Source organism: Olea europaea, chromosome 22 (assembly GCF_002742605.1).
Source record: "Olea europaea var. sylvestris chromosome 22, O_europaea_v1, whole genome shotgun sequence".
In the NCBI taxonomy this organism is placed as follows: domain Eukaryota; kingdom Viridiplantae; phylum Streptophyta; class Magnoliopsida; order Lamiales; family Oleaceae; genus Olea; species Olea europaea.
The window spans coordinates 3,305,734-3,324,913 of record NC_036258.1 but is presented as its reverse complement, the minus strand read 5'-3'; the positions used below and the strand labels follow the sequence as shown (position 1 = coordinate 3,324,913).

At 33.0% G+C, this 19,180-nt stretch overlaps 1 protein-coding gene and 1 long non-coding RNA gene across 2 annotated transcripts; one reads left to right on the top strand and one right to left on the bottom strand.

Annotated features, from left to right (window-relative positions):
- The first annotated feature begins 12,126 nt into the window (after nt 1–12,126).
- On the top strand, nt 12,127–12,581 carry LOC111371209 (arabinogalactan peptide 14-like). The gene has a single exon (XM_022993105.1). The coding sequence runs from the start codon at nt 12,248–12,250 to the stop codon at nt 12,434–12,436; it is 189 nt and encodes a 62-aa protein (XP_022848873.1). The 5' UTR covers nt 12,127–12,247; the 3' UTR covers nt 12,437–12,581.
- A 3,696-nt stretch (nt 12,582–16,277) lies between these two features.
- LOC111371208 lies at nt 16,278–18,729 on the bottom strand. Its single transcript, XR_002698539.1, has 3 exons — nt 18,628–18,729; nt 18,418–18,526; nt 16,278–16,590 (listed from the first exon to the last, which is right to left on the bottom strand). It is a non-coding gene; the product is annotated as an uncharacterized LOC111371208 (long non-coding RNA).
- Nucleotides 18,730–19,180: the final 451 nt, after the last annotated feature.

Here is a 19,180-nt window from a genome sequence, read left to right as displayed (position 1 = left end):
TCTTCTCCTTTTTCAAGGGTTTAAGAACTTGAATTATAGGTTGACTTAATCCTTTACCAAGAGTATATCTTTTTCAGGGTAAGTCAATGGTTCTCCGATGGTAAATGTGGAACTTTTTGGACTAAAAGATTCCCACAAACGGCGCCAATCTGTTGACCTCGCAAAATAGACCCCCTACGTGGCCAACCGATAGTCACTCCACGTAATCCTCTCTGCACACAATAACGAACGGTCAGAAGCACACGATCGGAACCAACGGAGGTGGTGGCGGCCGCATACACTCCAACGATCAAGTTAGCGATCGGAATAGTGCTTGAATCATGCAAGAGAGTGGGGAGGAGAATAAATATTTCTTGTGTGGAGAGCTAAGCCTAGTATCAATTTCTTTGTCTCTTACTAAACCTTGGGTATTTATAGATGAGGAGCACCATTGGATGTGAGATACGTGTATACATTCGACGGTGTGAGATGTCTGCTCGTAGGCATCAATCAGCCACATTTAGAATGGATGGGTAATTAATTCTCTAAATTGAGTTGATACAAAGTTGATATGTCATATCAACTAGGCCCATGGAGATGTTACCTCCATAGAGGATCCTGACGCAGATAGACTTTTGAAGTTGGCGACGGAGGCATCTTTTAAGGGAGCACCTCGGAGTGCCCAACGCTTCGGTTTCAGGAGGCGCTTCGATCGCTTGGGTTGCTAGATGGGGTTGAAATTGCTTCAAAACCACTTCGTAGTGACACGTGGAGCCTTGTAGAGGAGTGGGTCTATCATGCCGAAGCGATTTGGTGAGGGGCATAACAGTACCCACAGTACATACCCCCACCAGAAACCGCCACAACTGCCACCACCGAACATAACAACAATACCTAACCCACAACCTTACCATAGTCTCCACCGCCAACACAGCCACCACCAAAAACCACTACAACCACCAAGACCAGAAACACACCCAATAATGCACTACCTATCTCACCAACACCACCCAAATCACCACTGCCAACACAAGCAACGCCGCTACCATCACCACCACAGCCGTCCTACCAGATCCCTCGCACCACCATCACCACATGTTCACCCCAAAACCGTCACCCAGCCACATCCACGCTGCACAAAGAAGCTATTGCAGCGTTTCCATCACATCACCATTGTCGACCGCCACTGCCACCATTAACACCCATCAGCACCTCCAACCAAAATCGCCGTCAGATCGAAAAATCCCCAAAAAAATGCAGATTGAGATGTAGCTTCGCGCTACTGTGAACGTTGCCTCCCTCAAGTTGGTACAGGTATCTCCTTTATGCTGGTTGCAATATTTGAATCTCCTTCACCGCATCGAAAAAAGAGAAGGTAGAGACGGGCACAAACCATTATCTGCAAATCGAAAAAAGAGAAAGAGAACTACAATGTCGCAATGCTACGTTCACGATAGCGTCATCTTCCCATGCCCACGTCGACACCGACGCATCTCATTCATCGTTGTTGCGGTGTTTGAATAGGTCGTTGAAGTCGAGAATAGAGAAGCCAACGTTGAAAAGAGAAAAGAAAAAGACGGGATTGAAAATGGGTGAAATTATTAGTGTTTTTAATTGAATTGGGTGGATTAATTATATATAAGCCTTGTTTGATACCCATTTTTTCAAAAATATATTTCTTTCTCTCTCTTCCTTTCAACCATACATTCTTCAATAAAATAACATTACATGCAAAATTAAAACTTTTCCTTATTTCTTAACCACACATTCTTCATTAATTAAATATTTCAAGATGCATTTTGACTATGAAAATGGGAAACAAATAGGGCCATAATGCCTAATTTGTGAATAATATAACTTTGTAACTGATTTTTTAATTGTAATTTGAGACGGGATTGAAAATGGGTGAAATTATTAGTGTTTTTAATTGAATTGGGTGGATTAATTATATATAAGCCTTGTTTGATACCCATTTTTTCAAAAATATATTCTTTCTCTCTCTTCCTTTCAACCATACATTCTTCAATAAAATAACATTACATGCAAAATTAAAACTTTTCCTTATTTCTTAACCACACATTCTTCATTAATTAAATATTTCAAGATGCATTTTTACTATGAAAATGGGAAACAAATAGGGCCATAATGCCTAATTTGTGAATAATATAACTTTGTAACTGATTTTTTAATTGTAATTTTTAAAGACCTGGTCTTGTGTTATTTTCTCTTCATTTAACTAGAGAGTCGCTATTCACCTCCATCATTATTATATATTCGTTTCACTTTAGATTTATTTTGTTTAAAATATACAACTAAAAAAAACTATTTTCATCCCCATTGCGTTCCAATATTGTCTTTATTAAATTCATTTATTTTACTTCAATCCTTTCATATATCTATCCGCACCATTTTTACATATCTATACATCCACACCATTTTTATATATTTAGCCTATCATATTTTGTTCAATATCCTTTCATATTTTCAATCATGCCATCAAAAAGCACATTATCAAATAACCCACACAAATTAAGAATCCTTCACATACTAATTTCTTCAAGCTAACAATAAAAGGTAATCTTACTTTTTCAAACTTTTCTTCATATATTTCTATATATGTATGCATTTACTATAATGATGTCTCTTAAACTATTATTTTGAATTTATTTGAAGAGAATATTTATGAATATTAGGATTTTTATAAAAAAAAAAGGTCAAAAATAATTTAATAAAAATAATGGATGTATTTAGAATGATATATTTTTATAAAAAGGTCAAAAAGAATTTAATAAAAATAATTAATAAATTTAGAATGATATATTTTTATTTAATTTTTTTCATCTATCCATTCAAGTCAATTTACGTATAGTTAAAAATATAATATAGTTTTCTTTTTAAAAGTTTATATATATACACAAATGATGAATTTAAATAACGACTGCCGACTGCCTTTAACCATGGTCATCGTTATCATCACAATTTGTATCACACCACCATCGTGGCCACCGTTACCACCACTTGTAACATTCAATTTATACTCTCGCCACTCCCACCACTACCACCACAATCCGCACTATCCTGCTAAAATCATCAGCCCCAGTCACACAAACCACAACGATGGTGGAACCCAATCCTCCTCCCACAAAAACAAAAATCAGGCCGGAAACTTACTGCAACAAGAAAGCTTTGGCGGAAGCTCCACCGTTCTATCAATATTAATGAAAGTTCCTTACAATCAACTAAAGCTCCTCATGACACTCCTAGATCATATTTAGTCCCTGTTTGGCATCTTTAAAATTTTAAAAACATAGTTTCGAGTAGCAATTTTTGGAGAATATATTGTTAAAAAGTAAGAAAAAATTACGTACAGAATATTTTATTATATATATTTTTGGTTAAAAAATGAGTATGAAACATAAATTAAATTAAATTAAATTAAAGAATGACAAACAGGGGATTAAAATCCAATCTAGATCTTAATTTTGATCTTAGACCTACACAATGGTGTGTGGTGAATGGTGGTGGTGTTGGTGATACTATAAAAAAACAAGAAATTTCTTTAATGAAATCGGAATTGGAAGAATCTTATTGAGAATCACGCATAATAACTACATCAGAAACTGAATTTATAGACTAAGAATTAACAAACTTTACTAAAAAAAATACTCAGATACGATCTGTTAGGTAAAGCTTAGAATTACGCTTTTATTGACAACTCAACACTGACTTAGTCTACTCTAAAAGATTTGATTTATTCAAAGCAGTTGACATTAACAGAAATTAGCAAGATGCACTAAGTTACACTCCCCCTTAGTGCATACTTATGATCAACAACTCTAAGAGCAAGTCTGAAATCCTCGAATTTGGACACTGTTAAAGTCTTGGTAAATATAACTGTAACTTGGCCATTGGTACAAACTCCTTTAAGCTCAATTTCTTGACTTAACACCTTCTCTCGAACAAAGTGGTACTGGAGTTCAATATGTTTTGTTCTTCCATGGAAAATTGGATTTGAAGCAAGTTTAATAGCACTTTCATTTTCACATTGAATCTACATGGCATAATAGACTTCACAGAATATATCTTCTACTAGATGCTTCAACCAAATAAACTCTTGTGTAGCCATAGTTGCTTACACATATTCGGCTTCGGTGCTTGACAACGCAACAGTAGACTGTTTCTTGTTGTACCATGAAACCAGTACTAAAATAGTACCCTGTAGTTGAACGGCAATCGTTCACTTCCCTACCCAATCTGCATCACAAAAGCCACTTAACAAAAATTCTTCATTTTTCTTATATAAAAGACCATAATCAAAAGATCCTTGTACATAACGTAAAACTCTTTTAGCTGCATCTAAATGAGGAGCTCTTGGATTCTGCACGGATTGAGAAATAACACCAACAGAGTATGCGATGTCTGGTCTTGTGATAGTTAAATAAATTAAACTTCCAACAAGCTGTCAAAATCTCTTGGCATCCTTCAATAATTCTCCTTCCTCTTTCTTCAACTTGAGATATGGCTCCATAGGAATGGTTATTATCTTTGACTCCCCCTTGGCCAAAAAGTTCCAGAATTTTGGATCTATTTTATTGTCCTTAACATACAATAATACCACCAAATGCAATTTTGGATCTATTTTCACAAACAAACTAGTTGAAACTTTGAATCCATAGAAGATAAGATATTGAGATATCTTACCATACCAAGCACGTGGTGCTTATTTTAGTCCATATAATGTTTTCTTCAACCGACAAACATAGTGCGGAAACTGTTTGGAGATGAACCCTTGGGGTTGTTCCATGAAGATATCATGATCTGATTCTCCATAAAGAAATGCATTTTTCACATCAAGTTACCACAACTTCCAATTTTTAAAGGCAGCAAGTGAAAAAATTGACCTGGGAGTCACCATTTTTGCTATTGGACTGAAGGATTCTTCATAATCCAAGCCATAACTTTGAGAGAAACGACGAGTTACGAGATGAGATTTATACCTATCAATTGACCCATCTATTTTCTTCTTCAATTTGTAAGCCCATTTACAAGTGACTGGCTCACAATTTTTTGGTTTTGACACCAGATTCCATGTCTCATTTTTGCCCAATGCTTCAATTTCTTCTTACATTGCCATTTCCCATTCTGGACAACCTTTAGCTTCATAATAGCATGCTGGTTCTTCTTCATTTAATGCCTCCAGTATAAAAACATGAAGCCACGGTGCATTGATTTAGCTGCACTTCATAGTCTTTAAGGTACTCCGGTTGTTTTTTCTCCTTTGTTGGTCTTTTTATCTATTCTCATTCTTCTGAGTTTGAAGTTGTTAACTCTAAGGAATTATCATTATTAGATGGTTGCACTTGCACATTGATAGGAGGTAGCTCCAAGCTATCTTGATCATCATCAGAAATAGCATCTTTGATAGTAAGATTTTGACTAGCTTGTAATGTTGAAACCTCATCGAACACCACATGTCGAGAAGTAACAAACTTCTTTGTCTGGATCCATACATCTCCATCCTTTCCTATGTGCATCATAGCCAACAAATACACATTTCTTTGTTTTCGGGTCAAGTTTAGTTCGACTGCCTTTAGGAATATGAACATAGCAAATCAATCCAAAAGAAGATTTTTCTTTAACTGGCCATGGAGGTAATCAATTGCTCACATGACATGCACATTGAATAGCCTCTGCCCAAGGCTCTCGTGGAAGTTTTTTATTATGCAGCCATGATAAGCTTGTTGAAGTAACATGCCTTCATTTTCTTTCTACAACCCCATTTTGTTGGGGGTATCAGGACACATCATTTGTCGTTGAATTCCATTATTATCACAATATTGAAAGAAGTCACTTGATATGTATTCATGGCCACCGTCACTCTTCAAACATTTTATTTTTCTCCCAAACTATGTCTCTATAGTTTTCTGAAACTCAACAAACTTGGTTAGTGTCTCACTCTTTTCTTTCAGAAATTATAACCTAGTGTACCTTGAATACTCATCTACCCACACCAATACATAATAATATCCACTATAAATAGGTGTTCTTGTAGGTCCCATCAAATCTATATGCACCAATTCAAATAAGGCTGGCCTTCGGTTTGATGAATGTTTGAAAAGAAGGAGATGTGATTTGCCATATTGACATCCTTGACAGACCACATTTTTATATACATCTTTCAAAGTTGGAATTCCATCTACTAATTTCTTTTAGGAGATTTACTGCAACATTTGATAGCCTAGGTGGCGTAATCAAGCATGCCATATTGTTGCATTCTTAGTTTGGCTTGTCTTCTTTACGTATGCCTCCCCTGCTGACATTACGAACAAGGAACCTTTCTTCTCACCAGCAATGACAATATGAGCTGCTAGATTTCTCACAAGATCAAGTATCTTCACATCATTTGGCCCAAACAAAACATACTTTCTAGAATTAGTAATTTGAGAAATAGAAACTAAGTTTTTCTTCAAACCTGGGACATGATACACATCATTCAACATGACACTTTTGGCCTTTGCATCATCAGCAACCTTAATCTTAATGACTCCATCTTTTCCTAATGCGTAACTTGAATTATCAGCCTTGACAATTACTCATTCTCCATTATGCTATCGTAAACCTAAAAAGTGATGAATCATTGCCGGTCACATGATATGAGCAACCAGAATCAATGATCCAATCATCATTAAGAGCACCACCATCACTTTCAATTGTTTCAGTAGCAAAACATTGCTCCCACTTCAGTTGATCACCTTCTTCATCTGCAATTGCAATGCTTGCTTTGGAAAGCTTCACGTGACAATATTTCTTTATATGTCCAATTTTCCGCATCTATAGCATTTGATCAAGTTGTTTCTTTGTGGACCGTCATCATTATCCTTCTGTTTAGACTTTCCTTTTGATAAAAAAGCAATATCTAATTCAAGATTAAATTCGCTGGACATTTGCTTAGCTGATGACTCTTGATTGGAGAGCAAATTCTCTAACTCCTCAACTAATGGTTGAGTTGCCCATCCTTGGATTGGGGTAACAAAACGAAAATATTCTTTATTTATGCCGCAAACTAGGAATCGTCGTAGTCGTGCTCCACTAATCCTCTCGTCAACATCCAGAGCTGTCAATTGATTGAATTTTGATCCGAGTTTGTTGATATTAATGAGAGATGGATTTAGAGTCTCAATCCCATAACCCGATTGAGATCTGAACCCGATAATTCATTAACTATATAAATCAAATATAAATATAGGTCAATCCGATCCAATAATAACTCGATCCGATTTATTATAATAATATATTATATTTTTATATTATCGCATAATTTATGAAACTGTTTTTTTCCATTTTGAAAAATGTATTATACTTTACACGTAATTTTTAAATAATAAATAGTATTATATATTAGTATAATATTTTTAATTGAAAACTTTGAAGAGATTTAATTTTATTATTAATTAAAATAAGATAAAACTAATAGTTAATTTATTAATTAGATTTACGATAGTAATTTGTTTTATAAAATAAAAAACTAACAATTAATATGTCAAAAAAATTATTAAATTCTTATTGAGGCTATAATTTTTAATGAAAATAATAAAGTAAACTAATAAACACTTAGAATTGACAAATGATTGTGATTAGTATTCCACATTGAAAGATTACTAAATAATTGGAAGAGGAGAATCTTTTAAAAAGCTAGTATCCCACAATAGAATATTACTAAAACATTCAAAGAGGGGTCTTTTTTAAATAGGAGTTAAAACGAGCATCACTTGGATAAAAAATTTGATTTGTGCCTTCTAATATAATAAGTGAACCCATTAAGATAGTACAAATATTTTTTAAAATAAATAAATAATTAAAATCTTATTGAGGCTATGATTTTTAATGAAAAAATAAATAAAATTTTTATTTTTTTAATTTATTCAATTTTGGATCGGATATCCGATAACATAGCTAATCGAATTTGGATTTAACATTCAAATATCCGTCAAATTATCGGACTGGATGATTATTCTTAACGAACTGGATCGGATTTGAGCAGATCCGATCCATTGACAACGCTATCAACATCTAGTTCTAAAGTTTAAGCACAAATATTTTTAATTCGTAAATTTTTTTTCTAAAATTGACACACTTCCTTGTGTTGTCATTGCCAATTCGTTTTCCAAAAATTGCAACGTTGCTATATTCTTCTTAGAAAACAACCTTTCAAGAGTTTCCCAAACTTGTTTTGGAGAATTAACATCACGAACATGATCAATGAGCTCCTTGCTGATTGATGTCCTCAAGGTAAAAAGTGCCTTACCACACGAGATCTTCTACTTTCGTCGTGGTTCAGCATTATCAGGAGTGTCATATGAAATTGTTGAATCGGTACTAGCAACCAGCTCCCACTGATCTTGGCCTTGAAGGTAAGCTTCCATATACATTCTCCAGTACTTGTAGTTTGTGCCAACTAATTTCTCAACACCATTTTGTGTATTGGAACTATTTCCTCCACTAATTAATTCCATATTGCAAACTAAGGAATTTTCTTGTAGCAAAGTTCCACCTTTCTCCAACAAGACAACAATTAGATAGTCAAGAAGAGTGAATAAAAACCAGGACTTTAAACTTTGCTCTGACACCATATAAAAAAAACAAGAAAATTCTTTAATGAAATAGGAATTGAAAGAATCTTATTGAGAACCACACAATAATTACATCAGAAACTGAATTTATAGACTAAGAATTAACAAACTTTACTAAAAATACTCAGATACGATCTTTTAGATAAAGCATAGGATTACTCTTTTATTAACAACTCAACATTGACTTAGTCTACTAAGGCCCGGTCCTGGCTCAGGCCCAAGATCATAGGGGGCCTAATTTTGGCCAAATAATTTATTTATTTATTATTATTATTTTTATATAACACAATTATCCAACAAGCCCACAATCCATTTACCTTTCAGATTTATTTACCCAACCAAATTTACATATCCAATATCCACGATCCAATCCAAATAACCAAAAATTTCCACAATCTGATTCTGAAATACAGTCAAAAATTCCCAAAATCTGAAATACAGCAGCCTGCTCGACGTGCTCGTCAGTCGTCGCATCAGTGTCGTCTACTTCAGGTCAATGGTTCCCAAAATCTTTGAGAAGTCGTTCGAAGTCTCAAGTCTGCAGCTCTTCTGCTTTTGAGTTGCCTCTTCACTTGGACTTGGTAGTTTTGCATCGCTGGTGCCGAAAATCTACCAATCTGGACTAGTGCTACCAACACCCTCTGCTATTGGGTATTGGCCAACACCCTCTTTTTCCTCAATGTTAATCTTGGTTTCTGGATATTTGGGCTTCTTCAATCGAGCTATTGAGTGGGTAATTAAGTTTTTTTACCTTGTGTATCCACTTTCTATCTCTAATCTTATCCACTTTCTCTCTCTAATCTTACTCATTGTCATTTTGGGTATTCAGCATATTCTATCTTAATCTGGGATTCTAGTATAAAAGCTCATTATCTGGTAACCTTTTTTTTTTAAATCTTTTTTTGGGTTTTGAATCTTGTGCATACCATCATCATGGAAGGTGGATCCACAGCATTTTTCCTAGGGTGAAATTTATCTACAGAGCAATAAAGTTTGAAGAAAAAGGGAATTTATATAATTATAGTAGGGTGTAAGCAAGTAGTTGAATTTTTTGAAAGGCTTAAATATTGCCAAGACTAAGAATCTAAGATCTAGTGATCAGGGAATTAAGGTCTTGATGTCTAGTAATTTGATTTATGTAGCTTTTTACAATTTTACGGGCTTCAACAGGTTTTCATTTTATAGTATTTTCATAGATTTTGAATTTCATTTCAAAATCTTCACTTCACTTAAAAGAGTTGAATAGTCTATATAATATAACTCATTGCATAATTCGTTTTTCATTGAATTATTTATCTTCACTTCACTTGCGGTCTTATATAAACTAAAAAGCTTTAATTCTAAGCTATTGTATACTGTCCGTTTTATTACATTTCCTTTATGTATTATTGTTTCCTTTATATAAGCTAAGGAAACTTTAATTTATATGTATAATAGTTTCCAGAGCAATATAATGTTAAAAGAATTGTGCCATTTCCTGGTTATGTGCCATTTCTTTATTATATATACTTCCACTCAAAGGGAAAATGGAAATTGAATACTCTTCGACAGGATACAACCAAAAAAAGAAAGAAAAAGGCTGGGAGTGCAATGATAAATGAAAATCAAATCAAAGATGAAAAAGAACACTTATTTTGGAATTTTGAGGGGTTTCATAGATTTGATTTTCGATTGTGCATTGATAAAAGACTTTGGTTCCTATTAGATTTAGTCTATTACGTTATTACCCCCATTCAACTATTCAAGTTAACATTTTCAGGCACTTAAAGTATAGCAAAAGCCAGAATGGAAGATGAGATTCAGATTGGGTCCTGTATTTCAAGAATTTATTCAAGCCAATAGGCCCTAGCTCATATGTAAGTTGGCGCTTTTAGCTAAACTTTAATTTGATAATGTACAAGTAAAAGTATCATAATTTTATATAAATTTTTGTTTTAGGCTCGTGAGTTGTGACGGAATCATTCTCAATGGTGTAATTCTCAATGGGTCGCATAATACACCGTTGAATTTTGTATTTACATTGCTTTCGCTGAGAGGCCTAATTTACAAACTTCGCCTAAGAGCCCGTCAATCATAGTACCGGCCTTGAGTCTACTCTAAAAGATTTGATTTATTCAAAGCAGTTTACACTAACAGAAATTAGCAAGTAAGATGGACTAAGTTTTGACAGATACTTGTGAATTGTTGTAGTGAGTGTTAGTGCGAGATGGGGATCAACAATAGTGGTGGTGATGCATGGTAGGTTGCAGTACTGGTGATGGCGGGGGAGGGTCTGTATTTGGACGTACATATTTCTAATTAGTGAAAGAAGACAGTAAAAATGAATTAAAAAATAAATAAAAACTAAATTTTAAATTTCAAAAGTTACTAAAGTCTATGGTGTAATTTTCACTTTAATTATTTCTGGATATCTTTTTCTAAAGTACTTCAAAGGTAATACCATCTTTTGTGGATCTCTCCTAAGAGAAAAAGTTAAAGACTGTTTAAAATCAATATAAAAATAATTATCTTGACTAACACTCAAGACAATATAAATGAAATTGAAAAATAAATAAAAATGAAATAAAATCTAACAAATTACGGTGGAATTTAACACAAAACAACGTAGTAGCTCAATCCAACAATGAAATGAGTGGACAGAGGGTAAATAAACATTTTATTATATTTTCTTTATAGTTGGGTTTATAAATCCCTATGTTCTCTATAAGGTTCCTTGATCAAATTTAAGTACATGTTTTATTTTTTTAGTGGCCTTGCTTCATTTCAATTCAAGGACTGAGAGGATTAGAATCCGTGAATGTGGACAAGTATCGGTTTATAACTTGTAAAAAAAACATTAAAAAAAAAAAGGTACATAAATATGAAAAGTTGAAGTTCTTGGATTAAATTAATGAAACACATCTTCACATCTAAATTCTAAAATCAAAACCAATATGGAAGCATTAGATTAGGTAAACTAATAATGAAAATTGGAAAAAATAAAGTTTAACATTGACAAAAGCAATAATTAATAGCTAAGCCTGCCTTTTTCTTTTCATACAACAAAACAATAGTGGTTGAGACTAGAGAAAAAAAGAGGCAATGCCAATATGATGGTGGCGACCCACACGCGAACACCGCGTCAACTCTTCCATTTCACACTATAATAGATTAATTTAGTATCAATCGTGAGTTTATACTCATAACTTATACGCTTTTTTTACGTTTGGCAATTTGTTGATTTAGTTAGTAGCTAATTGTGAAATTGACTCTTCAAGTTACCATGCGACACTTAGCTTATCTATTGATGAAAGTATAAAGAGATGTCTCCTAGTTCCTGAATTTCTATCAAAAAAGCAAATAAAGTTGAAACTTTTGTTCAAACAAAAAGAGAGAAGGGTAAAAAGAAGGTGTCTAAATAATTAAGCAGACAAAAAAGAAAAAGAAAAAGAACAATGAAGCTTTTTTTAACGTTAAACTGCCCCGAATTTCTCTCTCTTCTTCACCTCCGTTTGTATATAAACTCCACCTTCTCTATACAAACATAACATTTTTCTTCAAATAGAAATTGCAGAGCCTCTCTCTTTCTATATATACATAAATACATACATACATACGTCCATTATATATCTCTTAATTATCTTTCTTTTGAAGAAGCAATGGAGACCATGAAGATGAAGATGCTGGCAACTGCCTTGACGGTCCTCATGTTCATAGCACTCTCCTCCGTGAACGGTGTCTCCGCTGCCGATCCTCCGGCTCCAGGCCCCACCTCCGACGCCGCCACCACCTTCATTCCCACCTTCTTTGCCTCCGTAGCAGCCATCGTTTTCGCCCTCCTCTTTTGATCTGCCCATGTTTTTACTTATTGATTTGATGTGGGATTTGTCTGGTTTGATTTAATGTAACTAATAAGTTGGTTTGATTGTTCATTTTTGAATTTATTATGCATGTAAAATGGTGATTTTAATTAATTATTATTGATTAAAAAGAGAGAGTGATTTGAGTTTTTCCTTTTGCCTTTGCTTTCAATCCCTCTTAAATTTATATTTTATTTTCATTTATATCTTCAGTAATAAGAAATACACTACTCCATGGACGAAAGTCGAAAAATAAATAATCAAAAAGAAAAAAAAAATCTTGATTTCGTTGGTGTTAGTTATATTGTAGTTCTTGAAGATGAGGGTAACAACACATCAATAGAGCAGCTTCAGCATTAACACTTTTAAATCAAGATGACATAAAGATCTACTTTCTAATTTTTATCATTGAAGGCTCATTTTAGCTAGAACTCGAAGAATGTATACTATAACTTTAATAAATAAAAAAATGTTTTTATTGCTCTTCATATTGTTACGTTAGGACTGGAGCTTGTGAGTTAAAGTTAAAGGGTGGCAGCAGTGGGTTGAAATGGAATGCAAAATAGAATTTGAGAAATGTTAGAATAAACGGAAGAGTAAAGAATCTTGAATGTACTTTGTAACGTTTGTAAATAAAAAAAAAAATATATGTATGGCCAGGGTTGGATTTGGGTTGGGGGGGGGGGGGCCCCCCCCCCCTCAGGGCCAACAAATTTTTTTTAAAGGTTTTTTTTTTATTTTTTTTTGGTAAAAAATCAATTTTTTATGTAAATTTTTTTTTCCACGTAGCAGTCCGGTCTTGAATCCAATCCTGAATCCGTCCCTGTGTATGGCTATACAAGCTTTCTTTTACGAATAAAATTAGAAGGTCACAAGACATGCAGTATAATATCTTCGTCTTGGATTAAGAAATTGCTGGTAGTATTTTTTTAAAATTATTTTCAAAAAAAAAAAACTTCTTTCTTACTCTCTCTGAATGGGTAATTCTCACTCAAAACTTATTTGAGAGACTGTTTGGACTTGAATCGGCAAAAAGCATCTGATGAGTTTTTATAAGTTTCTTCAGCAGCGAAAACCTCTTTTTAAAGGTTTTTTTTTTTTAATATTATTTTATCCTGAAGACTCTTCTTTTGCATGGAGGATTAATATAAAACAATATTTGATTTTATTTTGGTGAAAAATAAATATATCAAGAGGGAGGAAAGATATTTCCAACTGTATTAACACGTCTTTGTGTTTAATTAACATGTACTTGTCCAAATTAAGCTCACTAATTAGATTAGAAGGCACATGCATGAGTTGGAGGGTTACCTCATCCATCATGCATAAGCATGTGCGTGCATGGGCCATAGCCTGCTTTCTCCCTTCTTAATTTTCTTCCTCTCACTAATTGCAGATTATTATCATTAATCTTAGTGCTAAGTGTTGGAATATAGTGGTTTTAATGAAATTGGATTATCGCATACCGTATATGTAGTTTAGATACTGATTTTAAGCATACCGTATATGCATCTTATCGTATTTGCAAGCAACTTACTGTATTTGCACATTACCGTATTTGCAACTTACTGTATTTGACAGCTCATTGTATTTGGCAACGAAGCTTACCGTATATACGTAAAATTAGCACGAATTATTTTTATTAAAATAACACAGAATTTTTTCAATAGAAAAATCGTATATGTAATATACATATACAGAATTGCATTTACCAACTGTTAGCAAGAAGATTCAGAATATATATATATATATATATACAAAGTATATGAATCTAGTAAATTACAAACGTGTAAATCGCTAAATAAATAAATAACTTGCAAATATGTAAATTGTAGAAAATAAATAAATTTTCAACTTGAGGTATGTGCGAGCACAGATTCCTTAAAACATATTCGCTCCCTCACCGTAAGCACTTGAGATCTAATCCGAGCATCAGTTTTTCAAGATACAACGGCAAAATCCCTTAGAATCTGAACACCACAGATACTACTCCAACGAACTGACTGGTATCCGAGTAATATCACCACAACGACGACGCTGAATAGAAATCAAGATGCATACAGAAATATATACAGAATGTTTTTCTCCTATTTTCGTAAGTTCTGGAACTGCTGAAAAATTGGGATTTAATATAACATAAATCTGTCCAATAATTCCATGGCAATAAACACTGGAGTCACTTTAGTTTCTACTGGACGCTCCAAATAGGCCAATTTCTACTCCGTTCGGTCCGACATTCGTGTACGCAGGTCGCACCCGCACACAAGTTCAAGGTTCGAATGCAATTTTCGGTCCGTGATTTGCATCCCCCCTATGCACACACGTGGAAAGAGCCTCTATACTATATATAATTACACATTTCCAATGTATAACCATATTTAAAGTGGTTCTTGCTTTCATATTTTTTCTATGTGGGATTAACTTCAAATTTTTTTCCCACATAACCATCTTCCAATAGTCATCTTTGAACTCAAATTTCTCATTCACCCAAACTTTATTTTTGACAAATAAATATATGATTTTGATACTCTCACGGAGGAGAACATGGATCAACTTTGTTTGATCTTTCAAATTAGATCAACGGGTCCCACCGAAAATTTTGCCAAAAATAAGTCATTTATTCATTTTTTCCAACACTAGGTCATCATTATTCTCAACTTCCTTTCTTCTTTTTGTTGGTTCAAGTCTAACAGATGGACTTATGTCTACTTCCAATTACTAATTAACATCGAGTAAGGGTTAATTTAAAGAGTCTCTTGAAGCAAAATTTTAAGGGTTAACTCTTGAAAATAAACAATATCTTATGTTTAAAGTGTCTTTTGAAAATACTCTAAGGCCCCGTTTGATTGCACGAAATTTTCCATGGAACTTGGAATTCGAATTCCAACTTCCACTTTTGGCCTATTTGATTGACAAAATTTTCCAGGGAATTGATTTTCCATGAATTTCTAGGTACAACACCTTAAAGCGTGATTTTCCACCTTTTTTTTTCCTAGGGGATAGGTGGTTTTTGGTTTTCCACCTTTTTTTTTTTTATTTTTTTTTTGCTTTTTTTATTTTTTTTTAATTGTTGGCAATGGGAACAAATTTTAGGAATAATTATAAAAGAGGATATCCCTGAAATTGACAATTTCCACGTAAAACAAAGTCAAACGAACATCAAAAAATACTTTTACTTCAACATTTTCCACGTGAAAAATTTATACAATCAAACACAATAATTTACAATTTCCATGAAAACAATTTCTAGGTAATTCAATTCCTTGGAATTCATTTTCTTTCCATGTAATTTTCCTACTTGTAATCAAACGCACCCTAAGAGTGTTATGATTCTTACCGACCACGTAATGATTCATAATTCTCAAGTCCTCTTATAAATTAGTTACTTTCAGGTATTATTTGCCCAATATAAATAACGTCTTGGATAATGAAAAACTTACCGATAATATATTATTCTATGTTTACAACACTCCATCTAAATTCTAAACATATCCCCTCTTATCCAGTGGTTAGCTGTACATGCAGGAATTCCTACTCGATATTGCTTCGTTGAAAATTGGATATTAAATTTTAGAGGGACAAAGATAATTTAATAGAAGAAATTACTTTGATTTTATCAAACAAGGAAAAAAATATTTCTACTCAGTATCAATGTATCATTAGCTAGTTGTTGATTTTCCCAATAGAGCTAATCTTTGCTTCTATGCAGAAAAGGTGAATTCTTAAGAGCTTTGGGAGTGATTTTGAGAATTGGTTTTTTGACAGTTAGAAGAAAAGTGGGATCCACCTGTGAGAGAAGAAGTCAAATATGACGGCTGTAATAGTAAAATAACGGTCAAAAAATCAATTTTTTGGGTGAAAGAATCGCTCCCAAACAGGCCCTAAAACAACTTCTTATGATGTCCAAATAAGCAATCCTCCCAAAACCAATTTGGGAGAAATTTGAATGCCTACCCTAAAAAATGTCCAAGTACAAAATATAATTAGTCGCTTTCCCACGACGTTGTAGGTGTGGAATTTACAGAGCAAGAAAAATAAAACAAATAAGCCGAAATATTATTATGACAAAAGCTCAAATTCAATTAAGACCTCCCTCCGCTGATTTACAGCCCAAGATTTCTCCAGTTTCTGAGTTTGATCATCTGCACCAATACAAATCATAGAATCAGAAATTGAGAAAAAATTAACTAGAATAATATGCGGCCAATAATTTCAAGAGAGATCGTAAGTAACTGGCTGCATTTTCAGTATTTGGGTTTTGACATAATCAAATGGTAAACTGCAAGCTGCAGCAAAGAATCCGGATATATTGAATTACACAATACTAAACATGAGGTAAAAATCTCATAAGAACACTGAAGAGGTTTCAGGTAATATCGGGCGGTCGAGGAAAAATGAACACATTGTGAGTCCATAATATGGGTAGCCATAACACCAGAGGCCAGAGATCTGCATACGCATCCTACGTAGTTCTTAGTATTCTTCTTAACGTACATCTTATCATAACAAATTTGTACCAAGTTTTTGGAATCTCGTGCAAAATTATTTTCCTATAATGAATTTAAAAAAAAAAGGGTTCTGGCAAATCATCACCTGCATCTCGATGGGTCGAACACACGGGGTGGAGCCAGAGAATGATTCAGGGGCGGGCTGAAATTTTAAAATTTTAAATAAATTCACGCTACAAGAGATCGAGTTTGAGAGACTACGCTCATTACATCCATGACAAATAGTATTAGACACTCAATGAAATACAAGTCTAGATTCTTATCCTAAGATGTCTCACTAGATATTCATACTTTTTCTTGCAAAATATGAAATCGATGCTCACCTTAGAAAATATAAATTGATAGAAGTATGATAAATGTGGGCAAATGATATATATCCAACAATAAAGAAGCTAAAAAAAAGAATAGTTAAGAATTTTATCCATGTTTGATTCAGCTCTATAATATACATATTATTTATTATTTATAAATAAATAAGTTTTATAATTTTTTTTAATTATAAGATTAAATATGAAATAAGTTACTTATTTTGACGGTAATATCAATTTCATGGTTAAAGTAAGTAAATTTCTCTCTTATAAGTATAAATAAGTTATATATGAAAATATTTCTAAAACTAAACAATTTAATTACTTTAAGTTTGGCCAAACATTGCCTGTTTGATTGGTTCGAATTTCATGGAAAATGGAATTCGAATTCCACCTTTTTCCAATTTTGTGTGTTTGGTAAGTTTTAATTTCCATGAAATTTCATTTTCTTGCTTGTCTTGGGAAATGGTATTTTCTTGATTTTTAAGGAAAACCAATTCCAACATACTATTCATGGCTTTTTTTTTCTTTTTTTTTTTGTTAGCAATGGAAATAAATTCTAAGAATTATTTAAAAAAATATTTCATTTTAATTGACAATTTTCATGTAAAATAAAGTCAAACGAACACCAAAAGATAGATGATTTTCTTAATTTTTTTTTTTTGGCAATGAAAACAAATTTCATTCCCAATACCAGTAAAATTTATCCCTTTAATTGACAATTTTCATGTAAAACAAAGTCAAACGAACACCAAAAAACACTTTTATTTTAACATTTTCCACATAGAAAATTATATCAATCAAATACAATAATTTACAATTCCCAGGAAAACAATTTCTAGATAATTCAATTCCCTAGAATTCGTTTTCAATCCAATTCAATTTCATATTTGGAATCAAACAGACCCTAGTGTCTCGTACTATTAAAATAAGTAATTTATTTTAGCTCTAATCAATACAACTTTATTTATTATAAAAGTTTATATATAATTATAAGTAAAATATGCATTAAATAAAAAACTAATTTGGTAATAAAATTGTACACATTTCATTAATACCATGAAAAAATATTTGGATAGTTGGATTTGGGGTTAGGACACAATATGAAGCTGGGATAATCATAGTTATTTGAGCTAATTTAACTATAAAATACCTTCCTTTTTATAATGTGGGTTGGGGACAGGGGTTGGGCTATAGCCAAACCCAGCCCATTGCTAGATCCGCCTCTGAACACAATCATAGATAGCGACGCTCCATCCTCTCTAAAGCAAAAAATACCAATTGTTTTCAGTTCTTGCACTACAGCTCAAAAAATGGGAAAAAATCCATACAAAAAGAAAAAATTGAAGCATGAGAATTATACTTATAGATATATGTCTCACTTCCTGTAGATTATTTCGAATCAAGGAAGAGGAAGAGAGCTTAAGGTTAGTGAAGGGTTTTGTTTTTGAGAGAGAATTATAAAACAAAGCTTTCGGTATTACTCTGCTTTTGACTAATAAGAGGAAAAGAAGTATTTTGCATATACATACGAAAAGACTATTACATCCTTAATGTAAGAATGACTCTACCAGATATTTAAGGTAAAATGGAAAACAAAAAATATAATTCATAAATGAACAGTACAGGAAAGATTGCCTTTTTTAAGAGAGTAGAGATATGGATTATTGTTATCACCATACAATTCTTAATATTTTTAAATCTAAACCAAGAGCCTTACTTCTTTGGGCAAAAAGAAGTTGGGAAATGTTCATAAATGTTTTAAATTTAAGGCCATGTTTGATAGGCATGAATTTCATGGAAAATGGAATTTGATTTTCATCCTAAATCAAAAATGGATGTTTGAAATGATTTTTTTTAGGGAATTTTTCCCACTTTGATGCCACCTAAACCATTTTTCTACCAAATTGAGGAAA